General features: G+C 44.7%; 7 protein-coding genes across 7 annotated transcripts; 4 read left to right on the plus strand and 3 right to left on the minus strand.

Annotated features, from left to right (window-relative positions):
• Nucleotides 1–264: 264 nt before the first annotated feature.
• On the plus strand, nucleotides 265–960 carry IAQ61_002011 (uncharacterized protein; the record flags this gene model as incomplete). The annotated part of the gene is made up of 1 exon (XM_003833828.2): nucleotides 265–960. The coding sequence occupies one exon, from the start codon at nucleotides 265–267 to the stop codon at nucleotides 958–960; it is 696 nt and encodes a 231-aa protein (XP_003833876.2).
• A 355-nt stretch (nucleotides 961–1,315) lies between these two features.
• On the minus strand, nucleotides 1,316–1,657 carry IAQ61_002012 (uncharacterized protein; the record flags this gene model as incomplete). The annotated part of the gene is made up of 1 exon (XM_066095361.1): nucleotides 1,316–1,657. One exon carries the CDS (start codon nucleotides 1,655–1,657, stop codon nucleotides 1,316–1,318), a length of 342 nt encoding a protein of 113 aa, XP_065954845.1.
• Nucleotides 1,658–1,679: 22 nt separating this feature from the next.
• On the minus strand, nucleotides 1,680–3,591 carry IAQ61_002013 (uncharacterized protein). The gene is made up of 2 exons (XM_003833829.2): nucleotides 2,992–3,591; nucleotides 1,680–2,932 (listed from the first exon to the last, which is right to left on the minus strand). The coding sequence occupies exons 1-2, from the start codon at nucleotides 3,363–3,365 to the stop codon at nucleotides 1,957–1,959; spliced, it is 1,350 nt and encodes a 449-aa protein (XP_003833877.2). The 5' UTR covers nucleotides 3,366–3,591; the 3' UTR covers nucleotides 1,680–1,956.
• Nucleotides 3,592–4,788: 1,197 nt separating this feature from the next.
• On the plus strand, nucleotides 4,789–7,466 carry IAQ61_002014 (uncharacterized protein; the record flags this gene model as incomplete). Its single annotated transcript, XM_066095362.1, has 2 exons — nucleotides 4,789–5,197; nucleotides 5,278–7,466. The coding sequence occupies 2 exons, from the start codon at nucleotides 4,789–4,791 to the stop codon at nucleotides 7,464–7,466; spliced, it is 2,598 nt and encodes an 865-aa protein (XP_065954846.1).
• Nucleotides 7,467–9,262: 1,796 nt separating this feature from the next.
• Nucleotides 9,263–10,355, plus strand: IAQ61_002015 (uncharacterized protein; the record flags this gene model as incomplete). The annotated part of the gene is made up of 5 exons (XM_003833833.2): nucleotides 9,263–9,406; nucleotides 9,536–9,760; nucleotides 9,806–9,979; nucleotides 10,070–10,164; nucleotides 10,222–10,355. Exons 1-5 carry the CDS (start codon nucleotides 9,318–9,320, stop codon nucleotides 10,353–10,355), a joined length of 717 nt encoding a protein of 238 aa, XP_003833881.2. The 5' UTR covers nucleotides 9,263–9,317.
• Nucleotides 10,356–11,450: 1,095 nt separating this feature from the next.
• Nucleotides 11,451–13,327, minus strand: IAQ61_002016 (uncharacterized protein; the record flags this gene model as incomplete). Its single annotated transcript, XM_066095363.1, has 7 exons — nucleotides 13,119–13,327; nucleotides 12,623–13,035; nucleotides 12,221–12,506; nucleotides 12,165–12,184; nucleotides 11,803–12,122; nucleotides 11,577–11,731; nucleotides 11,451–11,555 (listed from the first exon to the last, which is right to left on the minus strand). Exons 1-7 carry the CDS (start codon nucleotides 13,317–13,319, stop codon nucleotides 11,451–11,453), a joined length of 1,500 nt encoding a protein of 499 aa, XP_065954847.1. The 5' UTR covers nucleotides 13,320–13,327.
• A 1,603-nt stretch (nucleotides 13,328–14,930) lies between these two features.
• Nucleotides 14,931–15,331, plus strand: IAQ61_002017 (uncharacterized protein; the record flags this gene model as incomplete). Its single annotated transcript, XM_003833835.2, has 2 exons — nucleotides 14,931–15,269; nucleotides 15,329–15,331. 2 exons carry the CDS (start codon nucleotides 14,931–14,933, stop codon nucleotides 15,329–15,331), a joined length of 342 nt encoding a protein of 113 aa, XP_003833883.2.
• Nucleotides 15,332–19,636: the final 4,305 nt, after the last annotated feature.

Raw genomic sequence — 19,636 nt, forward strand, 5'->3', positions numbered from 1 at the left:
AGGGCACTTGTCGACCCAAAATAGGCAAGGTTCTTCAACATGTGACTACGCGTTGACTAAAAAACATACCCGCGACACGACACGACTCGAGTCCACTCATAGTTCGCTCTCAATCTCCAACTGCGGTGTCGAGAACTCGAAAATCTTCCTTGTTTTCGTCTCCACCGCAAAAACGAAACAGACGAACCCACAAGCAACATAAACTACAAACTTATCTCACCTGTTCTCCCACCTGCCTATACTTTACAGCCACTTCCCCTCCTCATGGCCCCTCCCTTCCTCATGGCCCCTCCCCTCCCCATCCTCCCCATCCCCCCATCCTCCCTCCCCCTCTTCACCGCCATAAACACCTACGTCCACACCTACATGTCACAATACGACAACTCCCACGACTACGCCCACATCCTCCGCGTCCTCTCCAACACCCACCTCATCCACACATCCGAACTCCACATCCACCCAACCACGCCCTACGACCCCACCGCCCTCTACCTCGCCGCCCTCCTCCACGACGTCGGCGACCACAAATACGCGACCCCGGACCAAGACAGCGAAGCCTACATCGCCACGCTCCTGCAACAGCACGGCGCGCCTGCGGCCCTCGCGCACAAAGTTCAGGATATCGTGACCTGCGTCAGCTACTCGCATGAAGTGCGCAACCCGGAGAAGGTGCGCGTCATGCTGCAGAAGCACCCGGAACTGGCGATTGTGCAGGATGCAGATCGGTTGGATGCGATTGGGGCGGTGGGCATAGGGCGGTGTTTTTCGTTTGGGGCGGCCAAGTTGCCGGAGCAGGGGATGGAGAGGGTGGTGGCGCATTTTGCGGATAAGTTGTATCGGTTGGAGGGGATGATGAAGACGGAGTGTGGGAGGGAGATGGCGGGGAGGAGGACGGAGGTGTTGAGGGGGTTTGAGAGGGAGTGGAGGAGCGAGGTGGAGTTGAGTTTTGAGTTGAGTTGACGTAGGGGCAGAGGTGGCTGAGTGTGCGTGTATATGTGTGGATGACGAGGAGCAGGAGGGGCTAGATATTTCATCAATTACGAGACATGTAGATTTCCCCAATGATTTCCTCCATTGCAAGGAGCTCTCATTTTCTCCATCCCTACCTACACCTCACAACAACATGCATCCCCATGTCACCTTGGAAATTCCAAATCGGCTTCGCCCAACACTCCCCCCAAACCCCAACCACCTCCTCCCCTCGGACAAACTCACACAGCACCACACTCTCCTTGTCCAAATTCACATAGATCCTCCCCTTCCCACCACAACAACCTCGCTCCTTCTCTCCAAACCCAAACAAGTCCAACGGTAATCACGTCCCGCCGTCTATCCTCGCGACTTCAAACCGCGCTTCGCGATTCACGGCGAATAAAACCGGGTAGATCCTCGCGTGGGGAAAAAAGCGCGGTATGATTTCGTCTCCTGACCCAGTCCTGTACAGGCGAATACAACCTCGGCCTTCGCTGAACGATATCGCCGTCTTGAGGAACGAGTCGGGGATTGCGTATGCCCAGATCTTGATGCGTAGTTCATAGGGAAGGTGGGGAAAGGGGTGAAAGGTGGGTGTGGACTGGGTTGCTATCGTGGGAAGAGAGAGGTGTTGCGGGAGGTACGACATGGTCATGGAGTTAGAGTTTTGATTGAGATGGGCCATGGTGAAGAGGTGTGCTGGGATGGTGAGTTCTTATGGTGAGGAGAAAAAGCAACGAGGTACGTGTCACTCCTACGACAAGAGGAGAGATCCCTTGAAGACATGGCGTAAATCGAGGCGCAGGGGCACTGACAGATGTGGACAGCCTCTAAGCAAGTTTAAATGTTGCCAGGTGCCTATCTAGAACTGGCAAGAGAGTTTGTTTTTCATTCACATATGGGACCCTCGTCGTTTGTAGCCTGTATCTGCGACATCACTGGAGGGCTGTAAGATGTTCGAGTATAGCGTCATCTGTATGTTGGCTATTGTTTAGTCTTCTCTTTCGAGACATGCCTGATGCCACTTTTCGCAATCTCGAATTCTGTTCCTCTCCCTTCAGAAGGCGGGGTCCACGGTGCGAAGACAACCTTGAACCATCTTCGCCACTTTGAGATATGTGTATCTTCTTCATTCCACTGGTCTTCTCCATTGACATTGTGGATCAAAGGCCTGTTTGCAAAGACAGGTAGCTTGAGAAGAGCTATTCGACAAGCTAGTTGATTCGTCCAGACGAGCCCCAACGACGGTGTTTTCTGAGCATATGATGGTTCGTGCTGTAAATCTCCCCACCCGGTAAACCATCGTTGCTGATGGTCCAACGTTAAAGGATCAGGAGAAAGCGTTATATCTTCTTCAAGCTGGGAAGCTGTACCCAACGGCAGAGGCGTATTTTCATGCGAGGTTCCCTGACTATTGCTAGAGGCCGTGCGTACGTTACCCTGGCTGTTGCTTGAAGTGGTACGAGAGGCAGAGAATGTAGGAGGTTTGCTGAAGCGATCTGCCACTTGGTTCGCAACCACTACTGCGACCCCTTCAGTACGCGCGAGGTCGCGCAGCAAGGCTCCGAGCTGTACTAGCTGAGTGCCTCGCTTGGCCATGGAGGCAGCGGCACCATTGGGCCCTTTCTTCTCAAATTCGGCACGATAATTTGCAGCAACAGAGTCAAGGATGACAAGACCAACATCATGTTTTTTGACAGCGACAGGAAGCTGATAGCGCAAAATATGTTCCTGCGACTCAAGATCAGGGGTCTGTATGCTGAGGATACGCGATAGCGAGGGTCTCTCAGCAACCGGGCGTGATGCAAGGGCTGGATGATTGGAGAGCAGCTGGGTAAGACGAGTAGTTGCGAGCACTGCTTCAGTAGAAATGTAGATGGCTGATTTGCCCAGACCGAGCGGAGGCGGCAATTGGGAAGCAAGCAAAAGGGTGAGTAGTACTTGCGTCTTGCCGGCACCACTTGGTATTATGAGTACATGAGATGGTCCAAGAAAGACGACGGCAAGCAACAAACGTACCTCTCGCCAGTGATTTCTACCAAATAGCCAGGAGGGATTCCGCCACCCAAAGCAGCATCCAGCTCCTCGTCCAAAGTGCTGATGAACCCTAGCCGTTCTTTGGAAACGTCTGGGTTGTTGGTAGATGAGGCAAGGAAGGAGGAACTACCGGCGACTTCCCCTCCTCCGAAACCGAGTTGCCGGTGAAGGGCGAGGAGGACAGCATCGGCGAGTTTCCTCAACTCAGCAGCTGGCAGCTGGGCGCGCTTGGCCACATCAGCAGCGTCGAGAGTAAGGAGATCATTGGTGGTGATGAGGGCTTTGTCGAGCGAGGGTAGTAGATGTGAATATGGTCTTGCGTCCAAGTCAGGCAGTACCTGCAGCAGGTCGGTCATGGGCGACCAAGGTCTAGCATCTGCGCGGCTCTGCGGATGGCACGCGCAACCGTGGGTATTGTACCGGTAAGCGGGCCAGAGGTGTCGGAGAGCTCACAGAAGAGGTGAGTCCAAGAGCGCAGTGGCGGTATTGGCGCGGGGTGACGATATGCTGCGAATAGTATGCCCAGGTGTGTAGGTAGCGGTACCATAGTACTGTGTAGAGTCGGCAGAGTAGGCAGAGTAGGCAGAGTCGACACAGTAGGCAGAAGTAGAGTAACGTTAGTGGGGGTTTCCGTTTCTCCGCGCCCGACGTCACCGCGCCCAGGCCGCATGGAAGCTTCGATCCCCGCTTTCTGCTCCCACACGCCCAACCTTGGCTCTTGGAATGGCAGACCTCAGCCACTGAGCCAATCCCTTTCTTCGTGCGGTACACAGGACAAGACGCGCCTAGAGATTGGCACTCAAGCTGCCTCTGACTACTAGGAACACAGTAACTGTTGTAGAGTGCAGCTTCTGAGCAATGACCGCATACCACAGTACAGCCGGTCATAGCAGTTCATCGCCCTTTTACCAGCAGCTATCTGCATTTGTATGCCATGGACATCACAGCTAGCTATCCAGAATCAGAATAGGATCGTCTATTTCTCCAATCAGACAGCCGGCTAATTGTTCTTCAAGGCACGCGACGGCGCCCTTCGCCGTTACTTTATAAGCTCTCGCTCTACCACCGACGCTTCCACTCGTCCGTGAGCTTGCCATCTGATTTCCACCAGGGTCGCTAGTAGTTACCGGTACACCTCGGACCAGCCTTGCGCTATCTGCTGTATCCTCTTGACCGAATCAGTCCAGCACTTGACACTTTTTCACTGCCGCAGAGATTTTCCGGCTCTTTATCCTCAAATTTACTGGCTCGTGTACATGTGTGGAAAGGGCCCAGACAAAGTGTAGTGAGTAACCCATACAGTTCTGTGACATTGACCGTGCAGTTGGAAAAATCCCATCGGCGGAACCCGAAAATACCATTGCATCCCCATATACATGGGCCCACGCTACTGGTAAGTTGCATTTCCTTGCATGGGCGCCTCGTTGGCTCACGCTGTCGGGTCATTCACCTCTCTTGTCTAATGGGTACGGGTCACGTTCCGGCTCAGCGGTCGGCTACTCAAGCAGCCTCTTGGATCTTCATGCTCGTTAATACCAGCCTGTACCGCCTTTCACATGCCCAGCTGTCAGCCAGACCCACCCTTGAGCCATGCCTCCCTTTCGTCCTTGTCCTTATAAGAGCTGTCCCATCCTCGAGCAGCTTCCGCTCTTGGCGAACCACTCGTGTACTCATGCCGGCCTACTGTTTTCAAGACTGCCACTACTTTTACCGTAGTGCTTTGCGGCACTTGAATATTGCCACCTCCATCTCGCCTCTTTACGCTTAACTGACCTTGCCATGGCAGTCCGCACCTTCACTCAACCCTCATCTCTAGAAGATACCTTGGCATCAGCCGCTAAGATGTCGACGGTCCAGGTGACTGGCACAGAGCGGTCTGAAGCATCCGCCAAAGAGAGCACTCAATCCTTCTCTGCTGAAGCACAGGCACCACTAGCACACTCCACGAACCCGAATTCCAAGCCGGGCATTACCTTTGCTCACCAGGACAGCCTTCCAAAGCTACCCATTCCGGAGCTTGAGAGCTCCTGCAAGAAGTACCTTGCCGCTTTGAAACCTCTACAGTCTCCAAAAGAGCACAACGATACCGTATTGTCGGTGAACGAATTCCTCAAGTCGGATGGCCCCATACTGCAAGAAAAGCTTAAGAAATACGCTAGCGGAAGGAACAACTACATTGAGCAGTTTTGTACGTAAATTCGATGGACTATTCGGAGCTCATGCAGCAAGCGGCAGCACCTGGGATTGTCGTCATCCTTCATATTCCAGGCACATGCGCTGACCATTTACTAGGGTACGATTCGTATCTGAACTTTGACAATCCCGTGGTTCTTAATCTAAATCCGTTTTTCCTACTGGAAGATGATCCCACACCAGCACGCAACAACCAGGTCACACGTGCAGCCTCCCTAGTCGTATCGGCACTTTCTTTCGTGAGAGCTGTTCGTCGAGAGGAACTACCACCTGACACCGTGCGCGGTCAGCCACTTTGCATGTACCAATACTCGAGATTGTTTGGCACAGCCAGAATCCCTACAGAACATGGGTGCCAGATCGGTCAGGACCCAACATCAAAGCACATAGTCGTCATGTGCTATGGACAGTTCTACTGGTTCGATGTTCTGGACGACAACCATGATTTGATAATGACGGAAAAAGACATTGCACTGAATTTGCAAGTCATCGTCGAAGACGCCCAGGAAGTCCCAATCCAAGAAGCCGCGAAAGGAGCTTTGGGCGTGCTCAGTACAGAGAATCGCAAAGTCTGGGCTGGACTGCGAGATGTACTCCACCGGGAGGATAGGTCCAACAACTCCGACTGCCTGAACATTGTCGATTCTGCCCTATTTGTACTTTGTCTCGATTATACTGAGCCGCAGACAGGAGCTGATCTTTGCATGAATATGCTATGTGGTACTAGTAAGATCGAGCGTGGCGTCCAAGTGGGCACATGTACGAACCGCTGGTATGACAAGCTACAGATCATTGTGTGTAAGAACGGGAGTGCAGGTATCAATTTTGAACATACTGGCGTCGATGGTCATACTGTACTTAGATTTGCTTCTGACGTATACACGGACACGATCCTCCGTTTTGCCAGGACGATCAACGGAAGTGCACCTAGCCTCTGGGCTTCCTCAAGTCCGGACCCTGCGAAAAGAGATCCTGACAGCTTTGGAGATGTCCAGACCACACCACATAAGCTCGAGTGGGACATGTTGCCTGAACTGAGCACAGCGTTGCGGTTTGCTGAGACCCGCTTGGCAGATCTTATCCAGCAAAACGAGTTTGCAACGCTCGAGTTCCCCCACTACGGCAAGAACTTCATGACTTCGATGGGCTTCTCACCGGACGCATTCGTTCAGATGGCCTTTCAAGCAGCCTACTACGGTCTTTATGGTAAAATAGAGTGTGTTTATGAGCCAGCTATGACGAAGGTGTACTACCACGGTCGCACTGAAGCTATTCGTCCCGTCACAGATGAATCGGTGGAGTTTCTGACAACCTTTTGGGGCGAAAATCCAGCAGCACAGAAGATCGAGGCGCTTCGCAAGGCGTGCCAGAAACACACAGAGAATACGAAAATCTGTGCGAAAGCTCAAGGACCTGACAGACACCTGTACGCACTGTACTGTATCTGGCAGCGCTCAATGGACGAGTCTGCAGACTTTGCTAGTAGCGACGGCTGGGACTCTACACGGCCTTCAAGTCCCGAGGCATCTGCAGTTGGTTCACCCCAACGCAACTCGGTAGTTTCTGAGAACGGAAGTATGTCGAGCTCATCGCCACCGCATATGCAGCATTCCATGCCTGCGCTTTTTGCAGACAGCGGATGGGACAAGATCAACACAACCATTCTCTCAACTTCGAACTGTGGTAATCCATCCCTTCGCCAATTTGGCTTTGGCCCGACATCTGGTGACGGTTTTGGTATCGGGTACATCATCAAAGATGGCAGCATCTCCATCTGTGCTTCCTCTAAACACCGACAGACATCGCGATACATCGATGCCCTTGAGTCGTACTTTTTGGAAATCCGCAAGCTACTCCGCCAGATCAAGCGGCGTGGCACCTCTGCAGACAAAACTGCATCGCGCGCACGCGAAGCAGAGAGCCGACCACTAGCGAACCGTGTCAAGAGCAGAGGCCGGATCATTCTAGGTGATGCCGCCGGAAAGCAACAGACGCCTACTGAAAGTATCGTTGATGACGAAGATGACGACGGACTTGGTGGATGTAGGACTCCCCCTTCCCCTCCTTCTCTTAGCCTTGATGAAGTCTCGAAGTCGTCGTTTCCCCGTATTACTCTACCACCTACCCCACCCAATTCTCCCCCTTTCAAGCCCATGACAGCGGTGTTTGTGAGCTCTCCGGCCCGTCCTACGCGTGTAAAAACAATACGGACAAGACGGTCCACCATTCCAGCTGCTCGAAAGCCAATTTTTTACACGTCTTGATTCTCATCTTTGTTTGATGTTTTCTCCCGTTCAAGTTTGCGCCCAATCATGTTTCTTTAAGCTTTTCCTCTTACCTTCGAGACTTCATTGACATCACTATCTGCCCTCATATCACCCAACTTTTCTCTTACCATTATTTTCATTTGCTGATTCTTATCTCTCATTTGTAGATGGCTTCTTCGATGCAGGCATGCTACGACAAGCACTCAACGCAAACCGGGAAGCTGAGCCCCTGGTCGAGCGAGATGTTGTGCGCAGGAACATTGGCCGGAGACTCAGGTTGGCGGAGTACTAGGCCTAGAGTGGGGAATCATCCGAATGTGATCATGGATGGAGGAACGGGGACACGAGCATATACATGAGCTAGACGCGCCATATGCGCGGGATAGATGGATGTGGTGATTTGAGTAATTGGTAGCAGGTACATTTAATGAAATGACTTGGATAATACATGTATGTACGAAATATCGCTCTCCGCAAATCATACTACATTTTGTGACGGCGTTATTGTAAACATAGTGTTACGGCTTTCTCCGAGATGTAGATAAACCCATTTTCAACCATCATATTTCGTTGGGAGATTGCATTGCCCAACACAATATATACGAAACAATATTGAATACACCTTAGATTGCAAGGGTCTCCATATACGATACTGGACACTGAATTACGAGTCCGACTTGCTGTTTGTAGGGGTATCGATCCTGGATGTTAGGTAGTTGGAGACATAGGTATAGGACTTTGTGAACGGTGTCTCTATCTAACATTCTATTTTTATAACTAGGATACAGTATAGGAAATGAAGGGGAAGGGGACGGGCGATTAGGGTGCGTGAATAGTTGGATATGTGAGGCGGGGCATGTGGCTAGCAGTGGTGGGAGTAGTGAGTCCTAGGTCAAGATAAGAATGTGTATGCGATGATTCCGGAGTTACAAAAATCATGCCATCACATGTTTTAGACGCTCTAGCTAAAGTTCTAATTAATGAAATATTAGCTGATGATAGCCTAGCACAAGATCTACCTGATTTTAGGCCACTTTGTGTCAGAGGATAGCGTAGCTTTAGTAGGATATCTATGGTATATTAAGAGAGTTTTTAGTATGGTATAGCTTTATATTGCAAAAGGAGTATATTGATGGTAATGTTTATTACTCTTGATTCTAAAAGTAGAAAGAGATTTAGTTATAATCTTAGCGCTAAGCTCTATACTAGGAATTTTCAGCAGTGGCCTGCGCCGTTTGTTAGGCCCTTCCTCAAAAGATGCTCTAAGTACCTAGAATAAGAAGCTACTTCCTATGAACACTTTGATGGAGAAAAACCTTACTCCTATCTGTCAAAAGTGGGTTACAACTATTCTGAGCCTTTCAAAGCTACCTTGGTAGATTGTCACCTCGGCCACGCCGTAGTATCCTCCCTTGCCCCTCTATACTTTAGTTCAATATATGCTTCTGTGTATCCCCCATTCCTTGATACTGCCATTCATGGAAATTTCGACCGCCTTTTCGCTCTGAAAAGATGGAAAATTTGGGGTAGTATATCTTCCCATAGGCATTAATTTTCCGTATCAGCATAACAGCAGCCTCTCCACATTTTCTTACAGCAGACAGCACTCTGCTTTTGTTACATGTTACAAGAAAAGAGACTTACAGGTAATGTAGATCTTTTCAACGCAAGCGATGCAACCGTCCAAATTCAGATGCGGAGAGTCCTTAAACCGCCTTACACCAAGGCGGGGAGCGGTGGCTCTATGCAACCAACAAGTGGGTAAGGGATGCGGCTCACGGAATCGAGCTTAGTCTTAAGACCAAGTTCTCTCCAGAGGACGAGGTACTGTGGGAGCTTCTGGTGCGCATGGCCTATTTCTACTTGCGAAGGCTTCGCAGCCAGATCAAGCCTTCTGAACTGGTACTTATGAACAAGCATCGACGAAACCTGATGAAGTAGGTCAGGGACTACATTTCCCCAGATTGAAGCAGGAAAGTTTAATCTTTATTAAGGCAGAGTGTTCAGATGATATATTGGAAGATGCGCAGCAATGGAGCGCTCTCTATGTTGTAGCACGCAATAAGCTCAACGCCTTTCTTCTGTTCCGTCATCATATCTCATGCGATGAACGAGAACTTCCAAGTACTTCGGGCGCCGCTTTTCGTCGCTTCACGTCCGGCAGACCGGCCAGTCGGCCATGTTTTGGTAGTCAGTGATGTGGTCTTGGAACTTGCATCCAAATCACAGACATCCATCTGTTCTCACGGGGGTGTTTCCTGGTGTGATCTTATAGGACTCGAGGATATCAAGTGACCTATTGGAGGAGTTGTGCTCCGTCTTTGCGACCTGGAAAGTCCTGTCTTCGGCGAAATGACCAAGATAAGATTCGAAGCCATGCACACTGTCTTCCGCAATGCCAATGCTATCCTGTGGGTGACCTCAGGTGTGGCTTGGGGCAAGAATCTACTGGCAAATGTGTCGGTGGGGTTAGGACATAAGCTGCTGGCTGAACGTAGTGATTTGCGGCTGTAATTCCTTAACATCGACGAGCCAACATCTCTTGAGCCATCTCTTCTCGCAAAGATTCTTCTGGGACTCACTAGAAAGGGCTAGCCTAGTCCAAGCGAAATTCTCTTGGCTTACGAACCCCATCTCGTACTCATAGACAGCGCCTTTTACATTCCTAAGGTCCTGCCTCTAGATAGCCTTAACCGTTAGTCTACAGTGAAGAACCGCCAAAATAACTAGTTGACTAATGGTGCGTTTACAGATACAGCTGTTGAGGTGGCAAAACAGGACACTGTCGATAAAGGTACTACTGAGCGCAAGGGGACATTCGCCACCGACAAGCCGTACATTCTTTTCGGCATGACGGGTGACCTTGGAATCTCTATTGCTTGCTAGATAGTAGATAATGGGGCTTAAACCTCGTGTTGACTAGCTAACATCCCTGATGTTCTGGCCAGAGTGTTCAAATACATGTCGCAAAAGGGGGCCGTGTTGCGTGTCAATTAGTGGGCGTGACGAAACAAAGAAGGCTTGAGAGCGGCCTACACTAAGACCAAGTCTAGTATGTAGCGCATTGGGGGTAATTATCAATAGTGCTATACTGTTTTGGAACCGCCCCTTAGTCAACGTATCCTGGGATAATTTTAAAGCGGTGCTCGCGCGAAAGATTCTGGGAATTCAGAACCTTAACGAGGTCTTTGGTGAAGATAAGGCGTTGAACTTCTTTATTATGAAATATTAGGCAGTTGGTCTACAGTGCACTAAGTAAAACAAACTATTATATAGCAAGCCTCATACGACGTTAGCATGATGCGATATGTACCTGCTTATTGCCTAGATAGTTTTAGGCTAGCGCAGAATCTCTGTACAAGTACTGGTGGTCAACTTGTACGTTAGATTAAGGATTTAAGCTAAATCCAAGGACATACTCCTGAGGCCCCACCCCTAGCTATCTGTTATGCTGCCAAGACGCTACAGTAGAATACTAGTAGTGAAGGTTCCTTGATCGTCAGACTGGGTTGATTTGAACGACCTGACTTTATCTAACACAATTTTGATGATAAAAAAGAAGGAACTTCTATTCTATGTTCCTACTGCCCACAATAATTATAAATGCATAGAAGGCTATCAAGATGCGTGGGGGACTTGTACGCAGGCCGAAAATATGGTACCCTAAACTACCTATAATGCTTTCATTTTGTTATTCTAACGGCATATTGTTAACAGTCTCTCACAAAGCGTACTTGGCTTTGATACATTATAGGTTTTGCAGAGCACGACAAGATTGGTCCACTTGACAGTCCTAGACTCCTAGTTAAATGCATAAGGTAGCTAGCCTCAAACAATCCAATTCCTCTTTGGATACATTAGTTTATTTGAGAATTTCTAACCGCTCTCTTTTTTAATCTAGTCACATTGTCGTACCAGATAGATAGTGTCCTAACGGAGAAATGGCAGTAACTCCTTGGTATAGTCTTCTGCATGGTTTTCTTAAGCAGCGCCCTTCGCGTTAACATTATCCCACTTGCTTAACAAGCTAACAGGAACAGTGATCCCGCAGGCCGCGATAGTAATTGCGAAGGCAACCTTGAGACCCTATGCGTAGGCACGGATAACACCCTCTAGCTTAGCTCTAGAAAATATTTGGTGCAGCTTAGTGGCGCCGGTTTCCGTGACAAGGATAGGATTAACGCTCAGTGCGGTAATTGCAAGTCTTTGTCTGAGCTGGTTCACAAAGCCAGCTTGCGCGGCTGCGAGCAGGAATATACCACCTAGAGATTAAGCGACTGTGCAAAAGGGACAAAGTTAGTTTTAGGATAAATTAGGGCTAAGGACAACTCACATATAATAATCGCAGTCGTGGGAGCAATATCTGCTGGTGTAGCAAAAGCCTGCGCAACAATGACCGGGACTTGCAGAGCGAGGCCGTAGCCAAAACCCGCAAAGATCTGATACCCTATCCATTTGCCTGTCAAGGTGTTAATGTTGAGGGTAAAGAATAAGCTAGTGGCGATAGTTACGATCACGGAGCTAACAGTAAGATAAGGTGCTGCATTACCTATCTTAGTGATAATAGTGCCTGACCTATATGTGGCAATGCTGAACAGGACAATAAGAGGAATGTTGCGCACACCGGAGCTAATTAGACTAACGTTGTCGATACTTTAGAAGTAGATAGGCAGAAAATAGAGGATAACGAAATACGAGCCAGCGAAGAAGAAGCCCTATACGGCATTGACCTAGACGCTCCTTTAGCGCACAAGGCGTGGGGTTAGCATAGCGCGTTCGCCTTGCCATATTTCTACTATGGTTAGTGCCATCATTATGGCAACGAAGCCGACGAGTAGACTGATGATAACACTGGAGTTCCACGCATAGGTTACACTAGCATACTGAAGAGCCAAAAGCAAGGTAAGTGATGCACCCATCACAAGCGCCGTCCCTAAGAAGTCTATGTGGAGAAGCTTCTCCTTGAGCGTAGTATCGACCACCTTAACTGCTTGAGGAGTCTTGAAAGTGAGTAGGATGACGAAAGCAGCCAGACCGCTAATTGGAAGGTTGATGTAAAAGCACCTAAAATTCTCGTTTTAGCTTAGGCCCAGTTATACCACGATTCCATGACTGAAATTAGTGCAGTTTTATAATACAAAGTGTAAACTCACTATCTCCACGACGCCCTGTTTGTAAGTCCCCCACTAATGAGTGGCCCAGCGACTGCAGCAATACTATATGACATACTAATGATCCCCGTGTAGGTAGCTCGTTTTGTAGGCTCTGCAGCGAAGGCAGAGATTGTATATACTCTAGGCGCGATACCCAAGCCACCAAGTCTGGAGATTGCGCGTCCAACGATAAGCGTCACTGAGTTTTGGGCCACAGCGGAAATTAAACTTCTAACTTCAAAGATAAAGATCGCCACTAGGAAACTAGTTTTGAGGGGAAAATACTTATACACTTTGCCCCACAGTGACTGGAACGCTCCAAGCGTCAGAAAATATGCCGATGCGTACCACGATATATCATCAAGTTGGTTGAATTGGTCGGTAATCTTGGGAATAGCGGTCGCAACAATGGTCTAAATCGAGAGAATCAGCTCACGAGTCCATGGTGGGTTGGTAAAAGACGACTTTGCGAAAAGCTTGGGGCAGTGGAACTCACCTGATCTAGAGAAATGAGGGTGATACTCAGCACGAGAGCAAGCATGATAGCCAAAACTTCTATACCCTTCGGGTAAGAAACGGGTGGTGGTTGCGGCGCATACATGGCTCTTTCTTCAGTAGCAGGGGCATCATCCTTGAGAATTCCTGACTTCTTCACACCATTGATAGTTGAGGTAGGCGAAGTTGTTGATCGAAACATGTGTGTTTCTCGTATGGCTCAATTGCTCCGGCTTGTTGTATGACTCACTGTGCTTTGGAAGCTCGATCACGAAGCAATCAGGTATATAGACTGGGCTGGTGAAGATTATAGAGCTAATGTACAGAGGCGCATTCCTAAATATTGTTTTAATGTAGCTCATAGCCTTCATGTAGAGCTCTACTGGGTCCCTGCCAGTGTTCGAAACGCCGCCTAAGTCCGCGAACCTATTAACGCCGCTAAGTTAACGCCGCTCATCCAAAATAGTAGACATAGTACTGTGGTATTTAGCATAGGATTTATTGGTAGGGAGGTAGGCAGGGGTGCCTTGTGTTAAGGCACAGCTTTACTACGCTATATCCCGTTGCAAAAGGGTCAACCGTCAAATTGTCTACTATGTCGGTTTGATAGAGTCAAATAGTATGACATAGGTGTTGATTTGGCCCATTTAAAATTTATTTGAGGACTAAAAAGAAGGCAGAAGAAAGAAACAGAGGAACAACAACCCTGCTAAAATAGATTACAAAATTTTGAAAAAAGAACTCCCACTTTAACGTATCCTGTTTGAACTATTCGAATCCAACGAACTATCCATTCTCCCCATGAACGACTCCAATTATCTGTCCATCTATAGTAAAAATATAAATATTCAGCACATCCTTAGCCTCGATACAGACAGGCTCTCATGTTACCGACAACAGAATAAAGCGAACTTTGTTGCACTCGCAGCATGAGTCGCACACCGCGCTTACCAGGAGACGGATCAGAGAGAACATGTCATTACCATAACCAAGCAAGAATAGGACGAGGCATAAGTACAAGGATGCATGTTAGGATGAAGGATTGGATGTGTTGGGTGACATGGGAGATGTGATCGGGGTTTAGGGGGGGATGAGGACTATGAGAGCAGTATCTCGTATCTCTGCATCATCGTATCAATAGATGCAACAGTCAGGTGAGCTATGAAAAGGACCGATTACTGTAATCTAATTGCAAGCTGTGTCTGCACGGAATCATGGCCTGGATATCCTCAAGTTCCTTTTCTGTCTTGGTCGTGCCCCGTAACGCAGGCGAATAGCCTTGTGAGCCAAGAACAAGAAAACAGAAAGAGAAACAAAAAGATACAGTTTAAATGCTCAAGGAAAGGAGTCCCTATATTTTAACGACACCTTATCTCCTTCACTTAATACAGGAGCTTCCTTGCTCTATTGGTTATCCTACTTTCTTACAATTATTGTATAAAGTATGTATATAATCTAGACCAATTTTGTAGTGACTCTAAATTCTAGGGTTAACTTATCTGATTTATTATAGGCAACTGCTTTCTAAGCTAGTCTACCGGTACTACAATAATGTATCAAGCCTCCAACTCGCTCACGACATACTTGTGGTAAACAGCGGCACCGTGCCACATAAGGGTCAAGTCTAGTAGCTATAAATTGAACGTATGAACCGATGCGAGGTTAATTTGCAGGACGTTGAAGAGGCACATTATGATTGGACAATGAACTGCAAGTCGTCAAGCTCTATCCGCGTACGCCCGAAAGCAGCCAATTCATGCCGTCGTTAAGAGACTGCCATGTATCAATATACCACGTAAGTGCCAACTCTATAATGGCAGATCGCAAAAACGCAGATGTACACAGTCTGGCCATGACTACTACCGAACGCGCACAGAGCGAAAGTTCTGACGATGACAACATGCCCGTACATGTTATAACGAGAGAGGGCATCGATAGAATGCTGGCCCGACCGCCTCCCACAGGTCCAAACGTCGTCATGTCTCCACTGGGCGATGAATCGGTTCAGGGCTATCCCGGAGGTGTCGAACCCGACTCGCATGGCGCCCGCGAGATTCGAGGCGTTGTTGAGATTCTCGAAGGTGCGGGGATACCCTGCTGCATGGATTCTGAGCCAGCATTGATCAACCAAGGTACCGGACGCCTCATGATGGTGACAGTGGCATCGCAACATGATGAGTTAGAAGATCCGCTTAGCTAACAGTCATGTAGTGATGTGATGAGAAAGTATTGATTAAAGAATCTATGGACGAGAAGCCAAGGTGGCTAGATATAGATATCCCCACTAGTCCCAAATGGGTGTCTCCCAGACAACCCGGGATAGGGGAGTCGCCAATGGTGGTAGGCAGTCACCACCTTATCAGGGTAAGCACCATAGCTAATACAAGGTAAGCACTATAGATATAGAAATAACAGTCCCCTAAATCTATAGTAATTATAAATATACAAAGAAAACGTCTATATTAGATAGTAAGCTCTAAGATAAGCTAATTAAGTTTCTCTAATATTAGGCGTAGTAGAGCTTTTATATATATATTAGCTAGGTTCTCTACTAATATAATATATTAGATAGTGTAATTATTAGCTAGGTATTACTTTTAGATAAAATAGTAATAAACGTGGATATATTTAGATTGCCATATAAGTTTCTATTGTAGGAGGGATATTAACTAGATCACGGAGCATCTTAATCTAATTAATCCTAATTAATACCCCTGTATAAACTACTATCTAATCAACTGCTAGCTTACTATAAAGTGCCTAATAAAAAGTAGGAGCTCTAGTAAGGAAGGTTTACTAATTATTCACCTTCTAGTAAGGGTAGCTAAAGCTCTATATATATAAGTATAATTATAGTAGATATAATCTAATAATCTATCTCCTAAATTATTCCTAACCTTAGTAATCTAAATTTCTATAGTTATAAGCCTAGTTTGCGCTTTACCTTATTAAAGATTGTCCTATCTATTTAAGCGTATTATTTAACTTAGACACTAAGCTAGCAAGCTTTACTCTTTCTTTATACTATTTCTTAAGCAGAAGCTTACTTATTACTCTTCTACTATAAGTAACTAAATCCTAAAGGGGGATATCCTACTTACTAGATTAACTAACTAGCCTACCTAGTATATTTAATTTAGATACTATGCCCTAACTAAAGGGATCTAGGTAGAGGTAGACCCTAAGGCTTAGGATACTAAAAACCACTTTAAGAATAAACCTATTAAGCCTAATATACTAATAGATATTATGCTATCTAATATAATAAGCAAGTAGTATAAACTTTAAATAGCTTAGTACTAAGCTTACTTATTAGATTAGGTATTAAAGTTATTAGTAATCTAGAACCTTTTTATATAGGTTAATAATATAGTAGATTAAGGGATCCTTACCCTAGCCTATATAGAGCTTGTTAATTAAGGAAGAGTAACCCTCTAAGCACTTATCTAAGTACTCTATAATAACCTAGCGCTAACTAATTTAAGTGCTATAACACTAGCAAGATTATAGTATAAAGCTTATCTTACTAAGGTAAAGTTAAGTAGCTAAGACACTAATTACTAGTAGAAGGAGTAGATAATCCTATATACATAAGCTAAGGTATATAATATTCCTAATATTAAAGGGTAGCTTATAGTATAGGATTATCTTAAAGCTCTATCTACTAGGATCTTACTAGATTAGGGTTAAACTATATTTTAAAGGATTATTAAAAAGTTAGTAATAGGAGAGCTAACTTATAACCTCCTATAGGTTACTAAGATCTATTTATTACTTCTCTAAGAGAATAATATAAGATTAAGCTCTAAGGGTCCTAGAGTGTTTGCAATAATAGGAGCTCTACCTTCTAATTAACCTAAGAAGGAGTCTTTATACCTATATAGTAGATCCTACCTATAGAAACCTCCTAAATACAAAAATATTATTAAAGCTTAGACTAATATAGGTAACAAGCTTACTACTACTTAATAATTAGAGATTAAGAAAAAGATTAATAGGAATTAAAAATATAAAGAGTTAAGAAAAGCTCTAATTAAGTCCTATCCTATTAATTAAGATTATAGTAGTAAGGCAAGCATAATTACCTATCTAGGTAGTATCTAGGCGGCACTAATTAACCCTATATTAATAGTAGAGAAAATAAACAGGATCTATTTAACTATAGACTTTAAAGCTTACGCTCTATTAAAGAGCACTATCTTTAATAATAGGGGTGTAGTATACCTAGTTAATAATATAAGCTACCTAGAAGAAAGCTTATTTAGATTAGTTAGATATAAGATAGTTAAAGTAGGAACTTAAGCTTTTCTAATCTTAGGTAGAGGGACTAGAGTAATCCCTAATACTCTTAATAGACAAAGAGGTCTAAAAATAGAAGATTTAGTGCTTACTAATATAGTGTTAGTAGAAGGTTTTTATATAAATATTATATTAGAAGCTTAATTACTTAAAGCAGGAGTTTAGTTCCTTAGGCTAGATACTACCTTATAGTTTAGATTATTAGGAAAGAGCGTTATATTAGCTAAGTTACTAAATAAGTTTAACTTAACTTTCCTAGAATATAAGCCCTCTACCCCTTATTAAATAATCTAAAGCATAGTGCCTAAACAACCCTAATAATCCTAGACAACTTACCTAAGACACAATAGTAAGGAGCTTTAGCACTAATAATTAGGCTATTTAGGACCTAAGGCGCTTAAAGCTCTAGTTAAGTTAGTAATAAATATTAGGATTAAAGGAACTCCTAGGAGCAAATATAAGTACTACGCTATTACACATGCCTAACAGGTTATATTAAGATAACTAAGGGAAAGATTACTATATCTATACTACTAGGTATTATAGGATCTATTTAATATACTAATAGGTATAGCTTATAAGTAATAGATCCTAGTATTAAAGTGTAACTACTTAGGAAAGCTTTATACCTATCTACTATAAGCTAAAAACCTTAATAAGATTATATAGGTGTTTAAAAATTTTAAGAGCTTAATACTTAACTAATATAAGCTTAGTATAGTTAAGATTATATAAGATAATAATGTTATAACACTCCCTTAGTGTAGTAAATCTTACTTTTAGATCTAGGCAGCTAATAATAGTATTAAAATTAAGAGCTTACCTGTATATACCTATAAACCTAATAAAGGAGTAGAAAGAGTAGGGTAGGAGATTATAACAAAATTAATTAAAATAAGGATTAGTGCTAACCTACTAATAAAGCTCTAGCCTAAAATTATTAAAGCAGTAACTTAGCTCTATAATATAAGCCTGTCCTATACTTATAATATAATATTACCTAATAAAGTACTAGATTGTTAGTTTACTAGATACTTTAGGTAGTAGCAACTAGAGTAGATAAGGGAGGTAACTACTAATCTCTACCCTAATTAGAGCAGAATATACGCCTATAGCTGTTAAGCTTACCCCCTTAATAGAGATTAAGTAGCTAGGCGTTACAAGAGGGTTTTTAAGGTAAACCCTTAGGGTTATATTAGATATCTAGTAGGATATAGAGTATCTAATATATATAGGATATAGATCCTTTTGCTTAATTAGATTATTATAATATAGAATATTACCTTTAATAAGGATCTTTTCTACAAAGAGAAAGATCTAGAGTAGCTTTAATAGTTAGAGGCTTAAAAGATAGTTAATATTATTAGCAAAAATAAGATCTATAATATAGGAGAAGTATATAAAGAGCTTAATATCTTTAATTAGCTTTATATTATAGTAGAGTAATATAAGGAGTCTAGTAAGCAAGGAGGACTAAACCTAGCGTAGGAGCTAGGGGGTAGGGTAGAGCTAGAGGAGGTAAATAATTAGGCTAGCTAGCCTAGTAATTTATAACCCCCTAAGTAGACACCTCTAGTATAGGTACTAAGTATAGCTAGCTTAGTATAAAGGATCTATATAAAGTCCCCTAAGCTAATAGGGCTCTAAACTCCTAAACTAATACTAGAACTAAACTTTAGTATAGGAGATAAAGGATCTATATAGGTTATAGATTAGGGTCTTACTACCTAAGATAGTAGTAATCTAACTTACTTTAACGCCACAATAGGTAGCTCCTAGGAAAGACCTAGAGGGGAGAGTGCTATTAGTAGGTTACTCTATAAGAGCACAGAGATAGGTAAGGGCACCCTATCTAGCTCTTATAGGGGTGGTAAGTAGAGCTCCTACCTACCTACTTTAGGACTAGATTCTATATCTCCTGTAGATCCCTTACAAGCAGCACCTAAAGCTCCTAGAAGAAGCAGAAAACTACAAGTTAAAGGACTACTACTAATATATATTAGTAAGCAAGCTTAGGGATAGGACCCTAATAAACTACTAGGAGGCTCTATAAGTATAGGGATATATATAGTAATAGATCTATTAGATATAGATCTAATTAGAAATCCCTTGTATAATCTTTTAGTATATCCTAAACTAAATACTATAATCTACGCTATAATTATAGTAGTAATAGGGAGTAAATCTCCTAAAAACCCTAAAAGAAATACGCACTAGGAC

This window comes from Plenodomus lingam (genome assembly GCF_022343315.1).
Source record: "Plenodomus lingam strain CAN1 chromosome Unknown contig_13, whole genome shotgun sequence".
Lineage (NCBI taxonomy): Eukaryota > Fungi > Ascomycota > Dothideomycetes > Pleosporales > Leptosphaeriaceae > Plenodomus > Plenodomus lingam.